The sequence below is a fragment of the Meles meles genome, chromosome 8 (genome assembly GCF_922984935.1).
Source record: "Meles meles chromosome 8, mMelMel3.1 paternal haplotype, whole genome shotgun sequence".
Classification (NCBI taxonomy): Eukaryota; Metazoa; Chordata; class Mammalia; order Carnivora; family Mustelidae; genus Meles; species Meles meles.
Genome location: NC_060073.1, coordinates 105,416,202 through 105,434,616, shown reverse-complemented (window position 1 = coordinate 105,434,616; position 18,415 = coordinate 105,416,202). Strand labels below are relative to the sequence as shown.

The 18,415-nt window shown below is 42.0% G+C and overlaps 1 protein-coding gene across 5 annotated transcripts in view; it reads left to right on the top strand.

Moving 5' to 3' along the window:
- KMT2A (lysine methyltransferase 2A) overlaps nucleotides 1-18,415 on the top strand; it is a 76,321-nt gene that overhangs the window by 33,427 nt on the left and 24,479 nt on the right. For 3 of the 5 annotated variants that reach the window (XM_046015184.1, XM_046015186.1, XM_046015188.1), the window contains 16 exons: nucleotides 1,091-1,268; nucleotides 2,132-2,366; nucleotides 4,379-4,443; nucleotides 4,844-5,221; nucleotides 5,574-5,647; nucleotides 6,828-6,959; nucleotides 7,521-7,634; nucleotides 11,499-11,645; nucleotides 12,279-12,374; nucleotides 12,606-12,726; nucleotides 13,804-13,926; nucleotides 14,337-14,521; nucleotides 15,845-16,018; nucleotides 16,934-17,044; nucleotides 17,352-17,425; nucleotides 18,038-18,231. In XM_046015184.1, coding sequence (XP_045871140.1) covers nucleotides 1,091-1,268; nucleotides 2,132-2,366; nucleotides 4,379-4,443; nucleotides 4,844-5,221; nucleotides 5,574-5,647; nucleotides 6,828-6,959; nucleotides 7,521-7,634; nucleotides 11,499-11,645; nucleotides 12,279-12,374; nucleotides 12,606-12,726; nucleotides 13,804-13,926; nucleotides 14,337-14,521; nucleotides 15,845-16,018; nucleotides 16,934-17,044; nucleotides 17,352-17,425; nucleotides 18,038-18,231 — 2,401 coding nt within the window. The remainder of the gene's footprint in view (nucleotides 1-1,090; nucleotides 1,269-2,131; nucleotides 2,367-4,378; nucleotides 4,444-4,843; nucleotides 5,222-5,573; nucleotides 5,648-6,827; nucleotides 6,960-7,520; nucleotides 7,635-11,498; nucleotides 11,646-12,278; nucleotides 12,375-12,605; nucleotides 12,727-13,803; nucleotides 13,927-14,336; nucleotides 14,522-15,844; nucleotides 16,019-16,933; nucleotides 17,045-17,351; nucleotides 17,426-18,037; nucleotides 18,232-18,415) is intronic. The other 2 variants (XM_046015185.1, XM_046015187.1) reach the window with 1 other exon arrangement.

Genomic DNA, 18,415 nt, shown 5'->3' with positions numbered 1-18,415 from the left:
ATCTCAGGATCCTGGGTTGGAGCCCCAGATCAGGCTCTCTGCTCAGCGGGAAACCTGCTTCTCCCTCTCCCATTCCCCCTGCTTGTGTTCCCTCTCTTGCTGTGTCTCTCACTGTGTCAAATAAATGAATAAAGTCTTAAAAAAAAAAAAAGAAAAGAAAAAACAGGGTTGTGGAGGGGCTTCTCTTCCTCTGAGTAGCAAGTGATTAGAGCGGTAGGTGATAAGCATTGGCAGAACACAGAGGAGAAGCACTTAGCCTTAAGTTGAAGGCAGAAGAGCTGAAGGATTCAGTTCGTTCAGATGATGACAAATTTTACAAAGAACAGGTTTGTTTATTTTATTTTATTTATTTATTTTCTTTTTATTTTTTGTAACAAGGTAGCTGGACACTGGCCTCTTCTGAGAAAACCTGTTGATCTTTAGGTTCTTTTTAAAAATTGCCGCGTAATAGATAATGTATTTATGCCCGCATACCAGGTTAGGTTAAGATGACCACACACTGAGGTTTTTCATGTTGTTCAACCTAGGGCCATATTTACATTTAGTAATTTTGCCAGTTGAGAGTTCCGGCAGAAGTATGATGGGATTTATTTCTGATAGCATTTTGGATGTTTTTTGGTTAACCTCCTAGTGATAGGAGCAGCGGCTCTTTAAAACGTGAGACGTTTCTGTGCCGAGCTGTAGCCTTTCACGGTACAGTTATAAGTCGTCTCCCCTACTTCTCTGTAGATCGGGGAAATAGAAGAAATAGTCTGTGATTAGATAAGCCCTGTTCACTCCAGGCCAAACTTTTGCATAATGCAGCTTGAGTTTTGAGGGGAGTTTTAAAGCAGTGGTATAATGGCAAATAAAAACTTAGTTGATTTCTGTTTTTTTTGATTAAGAGCCCTGCCGCCCTTTTTGGCTGCCCATTTTAGAATACAGAGCTAATCGATTTCTGTAGATTGTCATGGCCTGTCATCTGGGAATAGCTAGAACTGTATATGTGGTTCTAGATTGTAATAACCTACCAGCTACACCTTGGCTTCATTTATTTACATTCTCAACATGTGTGCTTGCTGTTGTTCCTTTTGACTTGCCTCTTATTCAGGGTCAAGAAAGTGATTCATCAGAGACCTCTGTGCGAGGACCCCGCATTAAACATGTCTGCAGAAGAGCTGCCGTTGCCCTTGGCCGAAAACGAGCTGTGTTTCCTGATGACATGCCCACCCTGAGTGCCTTACCATGGGAAGAACGAGAGAAGATTTTGTCTTCCATGGGGAATGATGGTAGGTCAGGGGTGTCAGCCTTGAAGTCCGAGGAGATTTGATTAGTTTGCTGGTCATTCTGGGGATACCTAGTAGGCTCTTCATAGCACTTTGTGTTAGTCTGGGTCCTCCAAAAAGCAAATGGAAGGGTGTATTAAATATGCAAGGGTTACAGTAGAGAAAGTGCCCAAGAGAGAAAATGGGAGGGAGCTGGGGAAGGCTGGGGTAACAGTCAGGCTGCTGTGCAAGTGTGACCCCGAGGAAAGAGAGAGAGGGGGAGGGTTGGGCAGAATCTTCCCAGACTGTTTTCCCAGAGAGCTTGGCAAGGATGTCAGGGAGTCCTTGAGCAAAAGCTGACGGTTGTCTCCCAGGAACGGGCCCGCCTTAGTATCCCTGCCGTGCTCAGTCACTACTTGGGACCTCTGGATTTCAGAGGCAGCTGTTGGCCCTTGGTCAGTGAGCTCCGTCCCCCGTGCTTGGAGGTCTGGGAGGCACATTCTCATGGTTGCGTTTTGATGCTGGATGACTTAAATGCTAGGTGACTGCTCATAAAAAGTGGAGAGGTTCAGAGAATCTTAGGAAGCAGTCAGTTCACATTCTTGGTTTTAGGTTAGACTGTGTTTTGTTCTCAGTGTTCAGACTTCTGCTTCCATCAAGCTGCAAGTTATAGGCGTTTTTTTTTTTTTAATTTAAAGAATTAGTTAAAACAGGCTCTGATTTCTGCCTAAGAATATTTTTATTATGATGTATTTCATTTTTGGAGTCCCAGTTAAAATGAGGCTCGGATGTATATAATGATATGCGTGGATTTTGAGGAATTCCGCCTCTGCTCCCAAGAAGGAATTAGATACTCCGTCGGAACTAATGACACATTTCTTTAACAGACAAATCATCAATTGCTGGCTCAGAAGATGCTGAACCTCTTGCTCCGCCCATCAAACCAATTAAACCCGTTACCAGAAACAAGGCGCCTCAGGAACCTCCAGTAAAGAAAGGGCGACGATCCAGGCGGTGTGGGCAGTGTCCCGGCTGCCAGGTGCCTGAGGACTGTGGTGTTTGTACTAACTGCTTAGACAAACCCAAGTTTGGTGGCCGAAATATAAAGAAGCAGTGCTGCAAGTGAGTGGGTGTCTTCCTCTGAGGTGTGGACCTCTCAGCCGTGGCGGTTGTGTGTTCATGCCTGGACTGTTGCGGGGATGCAGCAGAAGGCTGAGTGTGGTTGTGTCGTGTCTCCTTGATGTGCAAGGCTAGTTACAGAAGTTGGATTTTGTGACGTGGCCAGGTTTGGGCTGTCCTTAAATAAGAAATACTCGGGGGGCGCCTGTGTGGCTCAGTGGGTTAAAGCCTCTGCCTTCGGCTCAGGTCATGATCCCGGGGTCCTGGGATCGAGCCCCGCATCGGGTTCTCTGCTCAGCAGGGAGCCTGCTTCCTCCTCTCTCTCTCTCTACCTGCCTCTCTGCCTACTTGAAATCTCTGTCTGTCAAATAAATAAATAAAATCTTTATTTTAAAAAAAAAAAAAAAAAGAAATACTCTGGCAAGCACTGTCTAGTAGAAAGTCCTGCAGTGGTGGAAGTAGTCTCTGCCTGCGTAGTCCGCGTGGTAGCCATTAGCCGGACCTGGCTGTAGAGCACTGGAGGGGTAGGTTAGTGTGACCGAGGAACTGCTATTTAATTGCATTGCATTTCAATTAATTTAAATTTAAATGGCCACATGTGCCTAGTGGCTACCATATCAGTGCAGCTCTGGAGGGCTTCCATGTAAACACTGATGAATTTATATATTTATATTTTATACATTATGTCAGTTATATAGAAGTATATGTATATGAAATATGAAATATTTCCATATAACTGAGCTGTAATTTATATTTAATGTATATATTATAATATCTATTTGTATTATAATTTTTCAGGTCAATTGAAATTAATCTTTATGGCATTGAGGAAAAAAGTGGTGATATCTTAGTCTAAGGCCCTTGGCTTTCTAACTCCCAGAATATTTTCATGCACATGGAGTTTTTGATCTGAAAGTTTTGATTACTCGATCTCTTCTCTCTTTTTTAAGTCAGTTTGTGGATTCACTTTCTGCTCTTTGGGATAATTTGTTTTATTTTATTTGTTTATTTTTTAAAGATTTTATTTATTTATTTGACAGGCAGAGATCACAAGTAGGCAGAGAGAGACAGAGAAGCAGGCTCCCTGCTGAGCAGAGAGCCCGAGGCGGGACTCGATCCCAGGACCCTGGGATCATGACCCGAGCTGAAGGCAGAGGCTTTAACCCACTGAGCCACCTAGGCACCCGGATAATTTGTTTTAAATGGGTCAAAGTTGCACAAACAAATTTTAGTGACAGAGCATCTCATAAAGGGCCTGCCACACGGAGGACATATTAGCGATAGGTATTTGCTGAATGAATGGTAACATGAAAGTGATTTATAGAAAATGTGGTTGGGAGAAGTTAGTTCAGGGGAGACGGTTTCTAGGAGACAGTAAGTAGTTCTGGGCTCTGCTTTAGTCTGGCCTTAAGCAAGAATCTTGTCTCAGTCCCACTAGTGGAAAGAAATGAGACAAATCACAGATCAGCAGAAAGGTACATGATTGCAGGATAAACCTGCACTATAATTTAGGGGTTGAAATGTATTCAGCTCAGTTTCAGACTTCAGAGTAAGTCTTAGTTTTTTAGTTAAATTGAGGAGTGAAATGTGTATCAAAACCCCCGAGATAGATCTGTTGCATCGCAGTGTCAAACAAAGGACTTGTTGGTTAATTTTCGTCCATTTTTATTCAGATTACTATACGAACATTAATCTCATAAGGGAGCAGAACCAGTCTGACTTTAAGAAACACCAGCTGATGATTTTGTGGGTGTGGTGCTAAGTTAGTACTGGGTTATAAGAAATTTGAGTCCCATTTCAAAAATAATTTGATATTTATTCCTTTTAGACCCTAAAGGTAGGTAAAATTGCTAAACGAAGCATTCAGAGGCTCAGATTGAATCTGAGTACTTTTTTCACCTCTCAAAATAAACCCTAGTGAAGGTTCACTGATTTTTGCAGACAAATTAACACTTGTTTCAATGGCTTTCCGTCTAAATGTTGTTTACTTTTTTTGGTGTCCCTTATCATCCTAGGATGAGAAAATGTCAGAATCTACAATGGATGCCTTCCAAAGCCTACCTTCAGAAGCAAGCAAAAGGTAGCGTTGTCTGCACATCTTCCCCAAATGCTTCCTGCTCTAATGCCAGAGTCATGTACATCTGGTATAAATGGAATGCCAGTTGCTCATTCATTCGTTATTTGACTGCTCTTCCCAGCGAGTTGGTGGTGGTTGAAGCTGGGTGGCAGTTACATGAGGGTTCATTTTACTAGACCCTTTACTTTGAAATGTTCCATAATCCAAAAAATTTTTAAATTCCTGGAACAATTCCAGTCCATTCCATTTCCGAGAGTGACACAAATACCCCCGTCTCACCTGACCAGTGTCGACTCAGCTGTAGGGCACAATAAACATGATTGTACTACATCCCTCTGCTTCTGTCTTAAAAAAAGTTTTTCTCACTTATTACAGATAAATCATCTTGGTTTTTTTCCCCCAGCTGTGAAAAAGAAAGAGAAAAAGTCTAAAACCAGTGAAAAGAAAGAGAGCAAGGAGAGCAGCGTTGGGAAGAGCGTGGTGGACTCTGGGCAGAAGCCTGCCCCGTCAGCAAGAGAGGACCCCGCCCCCAAGAAAAGCAATAGCGAACCTCCGCCTCGAAAGCCCACTGAGGAGAAGAGCGAAGAAGGGAACGCCCCTGCCCCAGTTCCTGAATCCAAACAAGTTACCACGCCAGCTTCCAGGAAGTCCAGCAAGCAGGCCTCCCAGCCAGTGCCAGTGACCCCTCCACAGCCCTCCAGCACAGCACCACCGAGAAAAGAAGTTCCCAAGACCACTCCTAGTGAGCCCAAGAAAAAGCAGCCTCCACCACCAGAATCAGGTGAGTGAGGAAGGCAAGAAGGAGTTGCTGAGCCAGAAATACCAGCAAAGGACACGAGTGTCTTTCTTAAACAGCTTTTGGAAACCCAAAATGTGTATTTTTGAGCCTTTAGTTAAGGAAAATTAGCTCTCTTTTAAGCTATTTATATAATAATAAAGAAATAGAAGCAAAAAACCAGTTAAATTGGAGGTATTGTCTTAATTTCCTCTGTAAAGCCTAGAGCTTAAGTCAGTTTTTATGTTTTCTAATGCCCCTTTCTTCACAGGCCAGTAAGTCCTGAGGTGGTCATTGCTGTTTAGCACGAACTCTGAGTTTAGTGGCATCTGACTGCAATTTATTTTGAATTCTTTAGGTCCAGAGCAAAGCAAGCAGAAAAAAGTGGCTCCTCGCCCAAGTATTCCTGTAAAACAAAAACCAAAAGAAAAGGTGAGGAGAGATTTGTTTCTCAGCCATTGCTCAGGGATGTGTTCCATTCTGCAGGGACATAGTATTATCCTTGACATTTACGTGACTGAGTGAGTGAACCCGCGGACCTGCTTCTCTGTAGGTGGCAGTGGACCTCCTTAAAGTGGACGAACTTCCAGTTAGGCTTTCGCTCATTTTGATTTTTGTCTTTTCCCTTCTTTGTGGCCTTCTGTGCTTAGGCTGACACCACAGGGCGCTTACTATGATTGTTCTTTGCCCTGAGCATGCTTTAGTGATACTGGTCTACAGCAGTCACCCTTCGCTATGTCCACTATGTTTATTATGTGGAGAGAGAGGTCTTTAAGAATCTTCTGGCTCGGGGTGCCTGGGTATCTCAGCCGGTTGATTGTCTGACTCTTGATTTCTGTTCTGGTCATGATCTCAGGGTAGCGGGATCAAACAGCATAGAGTCTCCCTCCACATTTCCCTCTGCCCCTCTCTCTGTGAGCACATGCGCTTTTTTCTCTCTTTCTCAAATAAACAAATTTTTCAAAAAAAAAAAGTTAAAAAAGAAAGACTCTTCTGGCTCGTTCTGCCAGCTCTCTGTGCCCCCATAATGGTGTGGTGAGCATCCTGGCTAGTGCACCAGCAATGCCAAAGAGAGGCAGATACCAGGGTCTTAGGAAGCCTTTCTCCGAGGTCATTGTCTGGCTTCTAACTGTGATGAAAAAGCATGGTTACCCTGACGAGTTGAAATCACTGATGGTCACAGAGCTGCGGACACTGCTGTGACCATCCTAGACTGTTTTAACAAGAGTGGAATGATCAGCCCCAGGTTCGATGTGCAGCCCAAAGATCTAGAAAAATGATCTAGAAAATGGCAGAATAAACTGCTCCCATGCTGTCTCTTTGGTTTTATTGTGCCAACAACCTCAGCTGGCATCATGGACCACGAAAAAGCAAGACAAGAACCCACTGAGGGAGAAAGTCCCGGAATTCTTCTAGGGCTGTAATGCATACATAAAATGCCTCCATGGAAAAAAGAATCTGAAGATTAACTCTCTGTGTCTGTGGGATACTTGTGTTGGAAGCGTGGTTTCCAGAGCTCTTAATTAGATTGGTTGTTTGCATTGTTACCTGTTGCAAAAGTATGGGCAAGTGGGATGTGGTTTTGTTCTTTATCCGTCTTCTATCTCTATAGGAAAAGCCACCTCCAGTCAGTAAGCAGGAGAACACAGGCACTTTGAACATCCTCAGCACTCTCTCCAATGGCAATAGTTCGAAGCAAAAAATCCCCGCCGATGGAGTCCACAGGATCAGAGTGGACTTTAAGGTAAAAGTGTTTCGTGACCACGTAGCATGTCGAGCGTGATGGGCTTCAAATTAGAAAAATGGTGTTATCCAGGGTATTGATGGAAGGGGGAGTTCAGCACCCAGTCAGGGAGTGAGAGCTCCCCGTTGGCAGGTGGGTTCACGTGTGAGAGAGCTCTGGTCAGTGTCGTGAGGTCACCCTTTACGAGCGGACAAATGAACGCTGGCATCAGCCTGAGCGAAAAAGTCCATTTGGATGAGAACAGCATCTGAGGAAATAATTCTTTCACGCGAGAATTCTCCAACCTTGATGATTGCTTGAATCAGCAAAGCTCTAAGGAAAAGTCACTCCCGGGGTATCTTTGCATTCTCGTTAACATGAAGTAAGTCAGTAGGTGAGCATTTTAACAGTTTCTGTCTAAAACGAACAGTTTTTAAAGCAGCAGTTAACTCTTGAACCCACTGAAACGAAGTCTTCTCGCCACCCTGGTGTCGCTCAGAATTGATGATTGCCGGCCTTGCTCTCAATCCAAAGCTGTGTCACCAGAACACTTGCATAAACGATCCGTCTCTCTCTCCGCAGGAGGATTGTGAAGCAGAAAATGTGTGGGAGATGGGAGGCTTAGGAATCTTGACCTCTGTCCCTATAACACCCAGAGTGGTTTGCTTTCTCTGTGCCAGCAGTGGGCACGTAGAGGTAAGAGAAGCTGCTTCTCGGTACCCCAGACAGTTGAATGGTAGATGATTTTGCTGTGATGAAAGAAATCATTTCTTCTGTCTTGTTGGTATGTAGCAGGTACTATCCTCTCTTTATTTTTGATTTTTTATTTTTTTAAAGTAATCTTTGGGGTCCCTTTGTGGCTCAGTCCTTGGGCGTCTGCCTTAGACTCAGGTCATGATCCCCAGGTCCTGGGATCAAGCCGCATATCAGGCTCCCTGCTCAGTCGGGAACCTGCCTGTCCTTCTCCAGCTCCCCCTGCTTGTGTTCCCTCCCTCGCGGTGTCTCTCTCTGTCATCAATACATAACATCTTTAAAAAAAAAATTTTTTTTTTTAAGTAATCTTTATGCCCATTGTGGGGCTCGAACTTAGAACCCAGAGAGCAAGAGTCGCACTCTCTGCTGACTGAGCCAGCTGGGGAAACCTACTGACCTCACTTCAATCCAGCTAATGAAATGCTTCAGAAGTTTTTTATAGATTTCATGAAGGAATCTGCTTCTTAGTAGAGGAGCAGAATTACTGAGTGTGAAAGTTTTAATGGTCTCATCTCTTAAATGCACTCTTTTTATTAGAGTTCTGATAGTTCTGCTAAATGTCCAAACATGGCAGAAATGATATAGTGCACTTCTGGAAAAAGAAATAGCTATCTTACATTGACTGTCAAAATCCCCTTGTCTATAAAGAGCTCTTAGCAATTAATAAGAAAAAGGAACAACGCTCATTATAAATAAATAGGCTGTGGACAGGAATATGTAATTCACAAAATGAGAAACAAAAACATGGTGAGCAGGGGTCATTAAGCCTTCTGATGACCGAAAATTGGACGTTAAAGCATGATTAAAAAGATCATGTAGGAAGAGGTGCCGGCTGGCTCATTGGGTGGAGGTTGTGAGTTTGAGCCCCACATTGGCCATAGAGATTGCTTAAAAAAGCAAAATCTTTAGAGACACCGGGTTGGCACAGTTGATTAAGCATCTGACTCTTGGTTTCAACTCAGGTCATGATCTCAGGGTTGTGAGATCGAGCTCCCATCAGCTCCGAGTCTGCTGGAGATTCTCTCTTTCCCTCTCCTGTCCCCCCCTCTCCTCAGTAAATAAATTAATAAAATTTCAAAAATAAATTAATAATATCTTTAAAAAAAAATCATGTGGGGGGAAAAGGATCATGTGGAAATAGGGACTTCCTGTTGGTGGAATCTAAGTTAGTTAGAAATACATATTTATCCTTAAATTCCTTAAATTTACCCTTAAATTTTAAATTCATCCTTTTAAGTTTATCCTTAAATTCCTTATCCTTAAAATGAACATACTGTCTAACCCAGCAGTGGCACTCAAGACATTTATCCTAAGGATATAATTAGAGAAATCAACAAATAGGTATCTGGATGCGTAGGTATGTGTGATTATATGTGTGTGTACAATACATACATATATATGTGATGAACCCTTCTGTCTCTATACATGGTAAGCACAAGGATTTATTTCAGTACTATTCATGATGATAATAAATAGGAGACAACCTAAAGTTTGTCAATAAGGGGCGGGAGTCTTTAATCATAGGATATGCATATAAGAGCAAAGATAATAATAATAATAATAATATAGATGGATATTGACGTGTCCATGACACATCACCGAGTTAAAAGAGCAGGTTACAAAGTAGTATATGTAAAGCGTGATCCCATTTTGGGTTTTGGACATTGTTTTAAAAATGTATATGCAGAGGGCGCCTGGGTGGCTCAGTGGGTTAAGCCGCTGCCTCGGGCTCAGGTCATGATCTCTGGGTCCTGGGATCGAGTCCTGCATCGGGGTCTCTGCTCAGCAGGGAGCCTGCTTCCCTCTCTCTCTCTCTCTCTGCCTGCCTCTCTATCTACTTTGGATCTCTCTGTGTCAAATAAATAAAATAAAATCTTAAAAAAAAATGTATATGCAGAAAGAATTATGGAAGGATTTACACCAAAATCTTGAAAATGTGATTGGATTAGGAGTGCCTTGTTGCCTCTTTATCTTTCTTTATCCTTTCGAGTCTTTTGCAGTGAGTATTTGCCACCTCTGCAATAAAGAAGTAAAAGCACAATTTTAAATCGGAAGCAGTAGCTTGTCATTCATCCAGTCCTCACTTCCAGAATACCTCCTTAGCTTGTTACTTTATCACGTGTGTTTTAAGGTCATGAAGGAATTCCAAGACCAGATTATCGCGTACGTGTTGAGCAATCAGGCAGACTCACTAGCTAAGAGATTCAGTCCTGCCCACTTGCTATGTTAAATTGTGTGGTTGTAAAATATAATATATAGTACATCATATATATTATATTTTATGTATATATACACATATATATACTATATATATAGTATAATATAATACCATTATAAATGATGGTATTCAGTCATTAAGCAAATATTTTAGTGCCTATTATGAACAATAACATTGCTCCAAGTGGTGGGGCTGCTTTAGATAATACTGACACTAAGAATATTCAATTCACAAATGTCAGGGGTCTACTGCATCTCTTTTGCCCATAATCTTAATGCTTTCCCTCCACACATATGCTGCCCACAGGAATAACTTGTCCCTCCAGTCCTTCAACTTCTGTGATAAAACGGGTTTTTTCTTTCAGAGTATAATTGCTTTTATTTAAATTGTGTAGTTGTGCACAGCAACCCCACAGGATTCCTAAAAACTGAGCTAGAGAATGACTAGCTCACCGCCTGCAGCATACTCCTGCTAAAGTGTAACCAGTGTTTGATGAATTCTGATATTCGAGGTTTGTTTATTGGTTTTAAGATTTATTTATTTATTTGAGAGAGAGAACACAGTGGGGACAGGCAGAGGGAGAGGGAGACTCTCAAGCGGACTCGCAGAGTGCAGAGCCTGATGCTGGCTGGGTCCCAGGACCGTGAGATCACAGCCTGAGCCCAAACTGAGTTAGGTGCTTAACCAGCTGTGCCACCTACAGATCCCCAGACATTAGAATTTTTAAAAACTTTCTATGCTGACGTAATTTCAGATTTGCAGTAAAGTTACGAGAGTAGTACAAAGAATTCCCATATACCCTTCACCCACATTTCCCAAATGTTCATATGTTTATTTCCTTTATCCTTTTCTTTGTGTGTCTGTATTTTACAAAGTGAGAAATAAAATATGTACATACATTTTATATATATAACACATATATATATTTTTCTAAAATTTGGGAAGTTGTAGACCTGTCCTTTTACATCTAAATATTTTACTATGTGTTTTGTAAAACCACGGGCATTCTCTCATATCATCACGATATAGCTGTCAAAGTGTGGAAATTAACAGTTACTCTTATCTAATCTATAAACCTTATTTAGCTTTGACCAGTTGTCCCAATAATTCTGCTATGGCAAAAGAAAAGTCTGGGTCATCCTCATTTAAATTTTTAAAAACTCCTTAACATGAAAATAACATTTCTACAATTAGAGATGGAAAGGACAAACGAGAGCTTGCAACTGTCTTTAGTATGTTGTAGGAAGCCTTTAACCCTCCCTCTTTCCCCCTTCCGATAGCTCTTGCTCGTACCTCACCTTCGGCACTTAGTGCATTCTGGTAAATCTGGGATTACATTTATGTTGTTTTTAAATCCTACCATTATTACTTTAGGCCCCTACTTCTCCTGCAGTGCCTAATCTTGTGCTTTTTTTTCATAGTCATTGCTAAATGATTATGTGTTAAATTAAAAAAAAAAAATACACACATTCACACACACACACACACCCCGCCCCCATTGGACTTCTAAAGCCTGAAGTCTGTAAATAGCATTTGGTTGATGTCTCTACATGTTATTTGACAACTTCTATGTTCCGGTCTTACCCTAGTTTGTGTATTGCCAAGTCTGTTGTGAGCCCTTCCACAAGTTTTGTTTAGAGGAGAATGAGCGCCCCCTGGAGGACCAGCTGGAGAACTGGTGTTGTCGCCGCTGCAAGTTCTGTCATGTTTGTGGAAGGCAGCATCAGGCTACCAAGGTATAAAACTAAGTAACAGAACTGTTTAGAGCATTACTCTCTATCTCCGTTTCTGCCTTTTGATTTAGGGTTTTGTATCTATATTTTTCCTCTGCTGACTTAGTCTGTTCTGACTATTTAATTGGATATAATTCATTGCCTATTTTTATGTTTTAATTTGGGGAATATAGGAGAAATGTGGCATCAGATAAAATCCCCCCCCAAAACTCCAGTCTGCCTGATAAGAATATTCATCTGGGTGCCTTTGGCAGGACACAAGTCCCACTGCTTTCTTTGAGAGTAAAATAATTTAGGAGACAATGTAAATTGTTCTAGTGATGTGTGATACTTACTTGAAGGTGGATATGAATTGGGCACTAAATGCTCATCTGTGTGTGTGTGTGTGATACCCACTTTCTTGCCTTCATATTTTCTTCCTTTTTTTTAATTGGCGTTTAGCTGACATACAATATGATGTGAGTTTTAGGTGTGCGACTCTGCTCACCACGAGACGCATGGTCCCAATCTGGTGTCACATGTTATGACAGTCTCACGGACTGTATTCCCTCGGCTGTACTTCTCATCTCCGTGACTTAGTTACTTCATAACTAGAAACGTGTACCTCTTCATCCCTTGCCTTTGTGTTCCCTACAGCAGCTGCTGGAGTGTAATAAGTGCCGAAACAGCTATCACCCTGAGTGCCTGGGACCAAACTACCCCACCAAGCCCACCAAGAAAAAGAAAGTTTGGGTGAGTACCCATATCACGCTGTTGCAGAGAGAACTGACATGGGGCTCTTGGGCTTGTAACGGGGATCCCCTTGCTGGAGTACGTCCCTGTGACCGTTTGTCGGTCTCATTATTAGGAAGAGCCAACCCAGGAAAGAGGTCAGCTTGAGAAACGGATTGCGTATAAGGTCTCTTTAAATGAGATGAGCTCTTAAAAATAGGGAATTCCTGTTGAATTTTTTTCCTTTTCCAGATCTGCACCAAGTGTGTTCGCTGCAAGAGCTGTGGATCCACAACTCCAGGCAAAGGGTGGGATGCACAGTGGTCTCACGATTTCTCACTGTGCCACGACTGTGCCAAACTCTTTGCTAAAGGTATTTTAAAAAACCCAATTTTGTCAACTTGTAGAAGTTGTATTTGGTGTTTTGAAGGAGAACTGGACACTCCAGTGCAATGAAGTAAAAAGTTTTATCCGTCTTGTCAAGGACACCATCTAGACCCATTTACTAAGTTCCTGATCTTGCTCTTTACAGCGGAGTATTAGATATGCTTTGTTAACTTATATGGGAAGAATTAAGGGGACCTTTTTGTAATAACTAACCACAGAAGAAATGCTCTAAGCCAGTATTTCCCATTGTGAGGTATATAGACATTTGATTTCAGAAATGATTTTAGGTGGTACTGAGTCAAACATTTTAGTAGTTAGGCTAGAAAAATTTATACCTAATAACTCATTTTATGGTAATAATGATACAGAGTTTACTATTGAATTTATTTTAAAGTAATCTATTAAGTAAAGAATAACAGAGGGGGAGTGCCTGGGTGACTCTGTTTGTTGGGTAAGCATCTGCCTGTGGCTGAGGTCATGATCTCAGGGTACTTGGATAGCGTCCCGTGTTAGGCTCCCCATCCAGTGGAAAGCCTGCTTCTGCCTCCTGCTGCTCCCCTGCTTGTGCTCATTCTCTCTGTCAAATACATAAGTAAAGCTTTTAAAAAAAAAAAAGAGTAGTGGGGGTTCATGGATAAAGCAAACTGATGAAGGCTGTCATTTGTGTTGAATTTTAGGAACTGCTGCTCTGAGCTCTAACTTAAACCATTAAGAATAAGGAGAGAGTGTAAATTAACCACTTTTTAAATCCCACCTCTTCACCTCTTTTTGAAAATACAAACCTTTCTTTGGAATGTGTAAGAGAGAACATTCTCTCATTCTTTTTCTCCTGTGTTCTTTGTAAACTCTACCTCGTGACCTTTAAAAATGAGTCTCAATAAAATCAGTGGGATGTTCTAAGAGCTCAGGAAAACCTGGACACTTGACAGATGTGTGAGTGTTGCATGGTAGGTCCCCGCTGGCACCTGTGAGCAGCTGCAGAGGAGAGCTGGCACACGGAGCTAGGGCCTGGGAGGCACTGGTGTAAGCCAGAGCGCTGCTGAAAAGTGTGCTTTGCTTTCAGGAAACTTCTGCCCTCTCTGTGATAAGTGTTATGATGACGATGACTACGAGAGTAAGATGATGCAATGTGGAAAGTGTGATCGCTGGGTCCATTCCAAATGTGAGAATCTTTCAGGTACAGAAGGTTGGAGTCTTTTTATTACAGTTTCTTCTTGCTTGGTACATTCATAGCCCCCAAAGTAATTTGTAAACGTAAAGTTATGGCCGTGTTGCTTGAAGTCTTCTGAAATTTCCACCTCTATAAGCACCTTCTTGTCAAGGTGTGCTCATTTATCATGAATGTGTCCCTTTAAAGTATGTATTTGCTGTTTTTTGTGGGTACCTTAACCTGTTGGTTCTCCAGTAACCAAATCCTCGGCTAGCGTTAATAGTGTCCCTTCAGAGATCAATACGTGCTGGGTTCCTAGGGGACGTTAGAGTCCTGCTGCCATCCCCAGGGTACAACTTTGTATTAAGTTCAGGGGAGTAGTGTTCTCTTCTCCCTCTCTGCTACTCTTCAGAGCACCTCAGCATTGTGGGTTTTTGTTTTTCTAGATGAGATGTATGAGATTCTGTCTAATCTGCCAGAAAGCGTGGCCTACACCTGTGTGAACTGCACCGAGCGGCACCCTGCAGAGTGGCGGCTGGCCCTGGAGAAGGAGCTGCAGATCTCTCTGAAGCAGGTTCTGACAGCTCTGCTCAACTCTCGGACCACCAGCCACTTGCTTCGCTACCGACAGGTTGGCCCTGGGAGCTCATTCTTGGGCGGGTTCACCCAGCGAGGGAGCGCGTTCATTTGCTCCATTCTTCATTTAGTTTTATAGACTTACTTTGTCTTTCAAAGACAAAGACTTTGAAAGACTTGCTTTGTCTTTCAACCATTAAGAAAATCTTTGCGGGGGGCGGGGGGCGCGCCTGGGTGGCTCAGTGGGTTAAGACTCTGCCTTCAGCTCAGGTCATGATCTCAGGGTCCTGGGATCGAGCCCCACATTGGGCTCTCTGCTCAGTGGGGAGCCTTCTTCCCCCTCTCTCTCTGCCTGCCTCCCTGCCTACTTGTGATCTCTGTCAAATAAATTAAAAAATCTGGAGCGCCTGGGTGGCTCAGTGGGTTAAAGCCTCTGCCTTTGGCTCAGGGCATGATCCCAGGGGTCCTGGGGTCGAGCCCCACATCGGGTTCCCCTCAGCAGGGAACCTGCTTCCTCCTCTCTCTCTGCCTGCCTCACTGCCTGCTTGTGATCCGTGTCTGTCAAATAAATAAATAAGATCTTTTAAAAAAAAAAAGAAAGAAAACCTTTAGTACCAAGAGTAGGACCTTCTCTGGGGATTTTCTTTGCTGTTACTAATAAGAAATGTGTATTTTATACTCTGAGGGCCCTGGGGGGACAGCAATGAAAGGCTTCAGTGAAGAATAACCTGATCAGAGTTGCTTCTTAGAAAAAAATAAAAAGATTCTGACTGGAGAGGGAGGAAGGATTGGCGAGGACGGAGGCTAGAGGCAGGAACAGTGTTCAGGAAGCAGTTGGAATAATCTGGATGAGAGGGAGAGTGGTGGCCTACTCTGACAGTCATGGACTGTCTCACTCTGGGAAATCCCGAGGGCTCCTCAAGGCAGAATTTGTAAACCACTAGTTTTTGTCCATTGAAGTTGTGAACTGTACATTATGGAGTAGTCATTGGAAACACAAGGTAAAATGTTGGAAAAAACGCACAGATAACTTGAACTCAGAGCTAAGCTGCTGCTTTACCTCCTCATAGAGCTCCATTGTTTGAATAGGAAAGTTTGTTTGAATAGGATAGTTCCCTCATAAGGAACTGGACAGTTTCTAAGTCTTCATACTCCATTTGTAAGTTACAAACTTCTAAGTTTACACGGTCAAATGATTACAGAACCGGCTCATTCTAACGCCCTTTTTCTATTATTTAAGAAATCTGTGCTTATTTTCATGTTCGTCAAGTTTTATAATATGTATCATTCAGTACCATCTTTATTAATTTGAATAGAATTTTCACCGATGCCTCATTTTCAGTGTTAGATAAAAGAAACCTGTCTTTCCTGGCAATAGGCTGCCAAGCCTCCAGACTTAAATCCTGAGACGGAGGAGAGTATACCTTCCCGCAGCTCCCCAGAAGGACCGGACCCACCCGTGCTTACTGAGGTCAGCAAACAGGAAGATCAGCAGCCCCTAGATCTGGAAGGAGTCAAGAGGAAAATGGACCAAGGGAACTATACATCTGTGGTATGTCTCTACCTCAGACTACCAACATTTCAAATGCCAGTTTAGCTCCTTTGGGTCTTTGGGGGACGAGGCTGGGTATAAGCACCAAGAGATGGTTTGTATTATATTTAGAAATGTCGTGCGGATTTAAATACCTAAAAATATATGAGTTCTTTTAACTCTGTGTTTCAGAAGATGGAAAGGTAGTGTCTTAAAAGGTTTTTTTAATTTGGCTGTCATCTGAGTTCTCTGAATATTATTTTTTATTTAAACTGTTTATGGAGGGGCACTTGGGTGGCTCATTTGATTAAGCATCTGCCTTCGGCTTAGGTCATGATCCCAGGGTCCTAGGATCGAGCCCCACGTTGGGCTCCCTGCTCAGCGGGGAGCCTGCTTCTCCTTCGTCTCCCTCTGTGCCCCTGCTCTATCTCAAATAAATAAATAAAAATCTTAAAAAAAAAACAAACAAAACTGTTCATGGACAGATGCTAATGTGAAGGTACTTGGTTTGCCCCTCTCAAAATCACGTCTAAATATTGTATCTTTCTATATAAGATACTCATTTATAAATAGATATGTTTTAAAGTTATGGTTTTAAGAATGTATGGGAATGATTATCTGTTATCTCATGGTCCATATTTGCTGTTCAGTTGTTTATTTTAACCCAAATAAAAAGTTACAGCCCTCTTTGGGTAACTTAGCGTGATAGAGCCAGTTTACTTGCCTGCTTGCCTTATTAGTCTGGCTTCTCTTGACTGCCCCAAGGTAATTGTGAACTGACTTATAGAGACCTCTGCTAAAGAGACATTACACGGCATTAAAATAGGGTGTCCATTTTCTGTTGGCTCTCTGGGCTGGGTGATTTAGGAGGGAAGAGGAAGTGGTTTTGAGAACACACTGTTTTATGAATAATTAATACTTTGTTTTCGTATACAGTTGGAGTTCAGTGATGATATCGTGAAGATCATTCAAGCAGCCATTAATTCAGATGGAGGGCAGCCAGAGATTAAAAAAGCCAACAGCATGGTCAAGTCCTTCTTTATTCGGGTGAATGATATTAATAGTTCATGTTTTTAATGCTTATCTATGGGTAATTACTCCACGAACAGAACGGATTTGTTTTCTTCTCCGTTTTGTTTTGCTGTATGTGTAAAACATCTTTTGGTTTAACTCATTCCTCTGATTCTTTGGGAGGAAATTGGCGAGGTCACCAGAGTGGATTGAACTTTCCCTCAGTGGCCTGAAAGCATCCTCGTATTGACTTAGAAGCTGGTGTGAAGTTGTTGGTTTTCTGTGGTTTCCAAATGAATGTTCACATGCTTACATTTTGTTTGTTTGTTTGCTTTTTTGTTAGCAAATGGAACGTGTTTTTCCATGGTTCAGTGTCAAAAAGTCTAGGTTTTGGGAGCCAAATAAAGTATCAAGCAAGTAAGTAAATTCAGTATTACTTTTTTTTCCCAACCTCATCAGCCAGAAATCAGAGTTCTAGGTGAAGGTTTCTTTAGACTAGGTTTTAAGATTAAAAATTAGTCTGTTGAAATGCCTTTTCAGTGCTGATTTAGAGCTAATACTTAATGGTTATTATAGTCTATCACCCCTCTTTTTTCTTTATTATGTTTTGTGCAGCTTGGCTTAACTTGGGACATATGTACAATACACGTGCTTCTATGTGTAGCTTGGTATTCGGACTTGTAAGAGTTGGGCTCTGTATTACTCAGTTCAAGTTGCGTTTACTATTGCTCTTGATTCTCATATTTAACCTTAAATTTTTATTCCAGTAAATCCTTTTGATTCTATGGGAAAGTTATCAATTGCTTCTGGAAGTTTAACCAAGAGTCATATACCAAGAATATGGTTTTTTTAAAATAATGAAGTCCTGTATATTGAAACAGTTTTCAGATTCTGTGGCTGGTCCTTATATCCTGTGAATGGCTTATGCATGGGGCTGTGACGTGATGATAACAAGAATTTGATTATTTTGTATAGTTCCAGGTATATCGTAGGAGTTCAATAAATGCTTGTTGAATCGATTATTTTCAGCAGTGGGATGTTACCAAACGCAGTGCTTCCACCTTCACTTGACCATAATTATGCTCAGTGGCAGGAGCGAGAGGAAAACAGCCACACTGAGCAGCCTCCTCTAATGAAGAAAATCATTCCAGCTCCCAAACCTAAAGGTCCTGGGGAACCAGACTCTCCAACTCCTCTCCATCCTCCTACACCACCAATTCTGAGTAAGGCACCAAATGAGTCATTATCCATTTCTCTCTAGATGCAGCTGATTAACTCTGTGAACATAAATTTAATATACTTGCACGTTGGAAAGAAATTTTCAGGTCCATCCTTAAATGTAATAAAATCATTATTTTTGCCTAGCTTGGCCTGATAACAAGAAATCGATATAAATACTCCTTAACA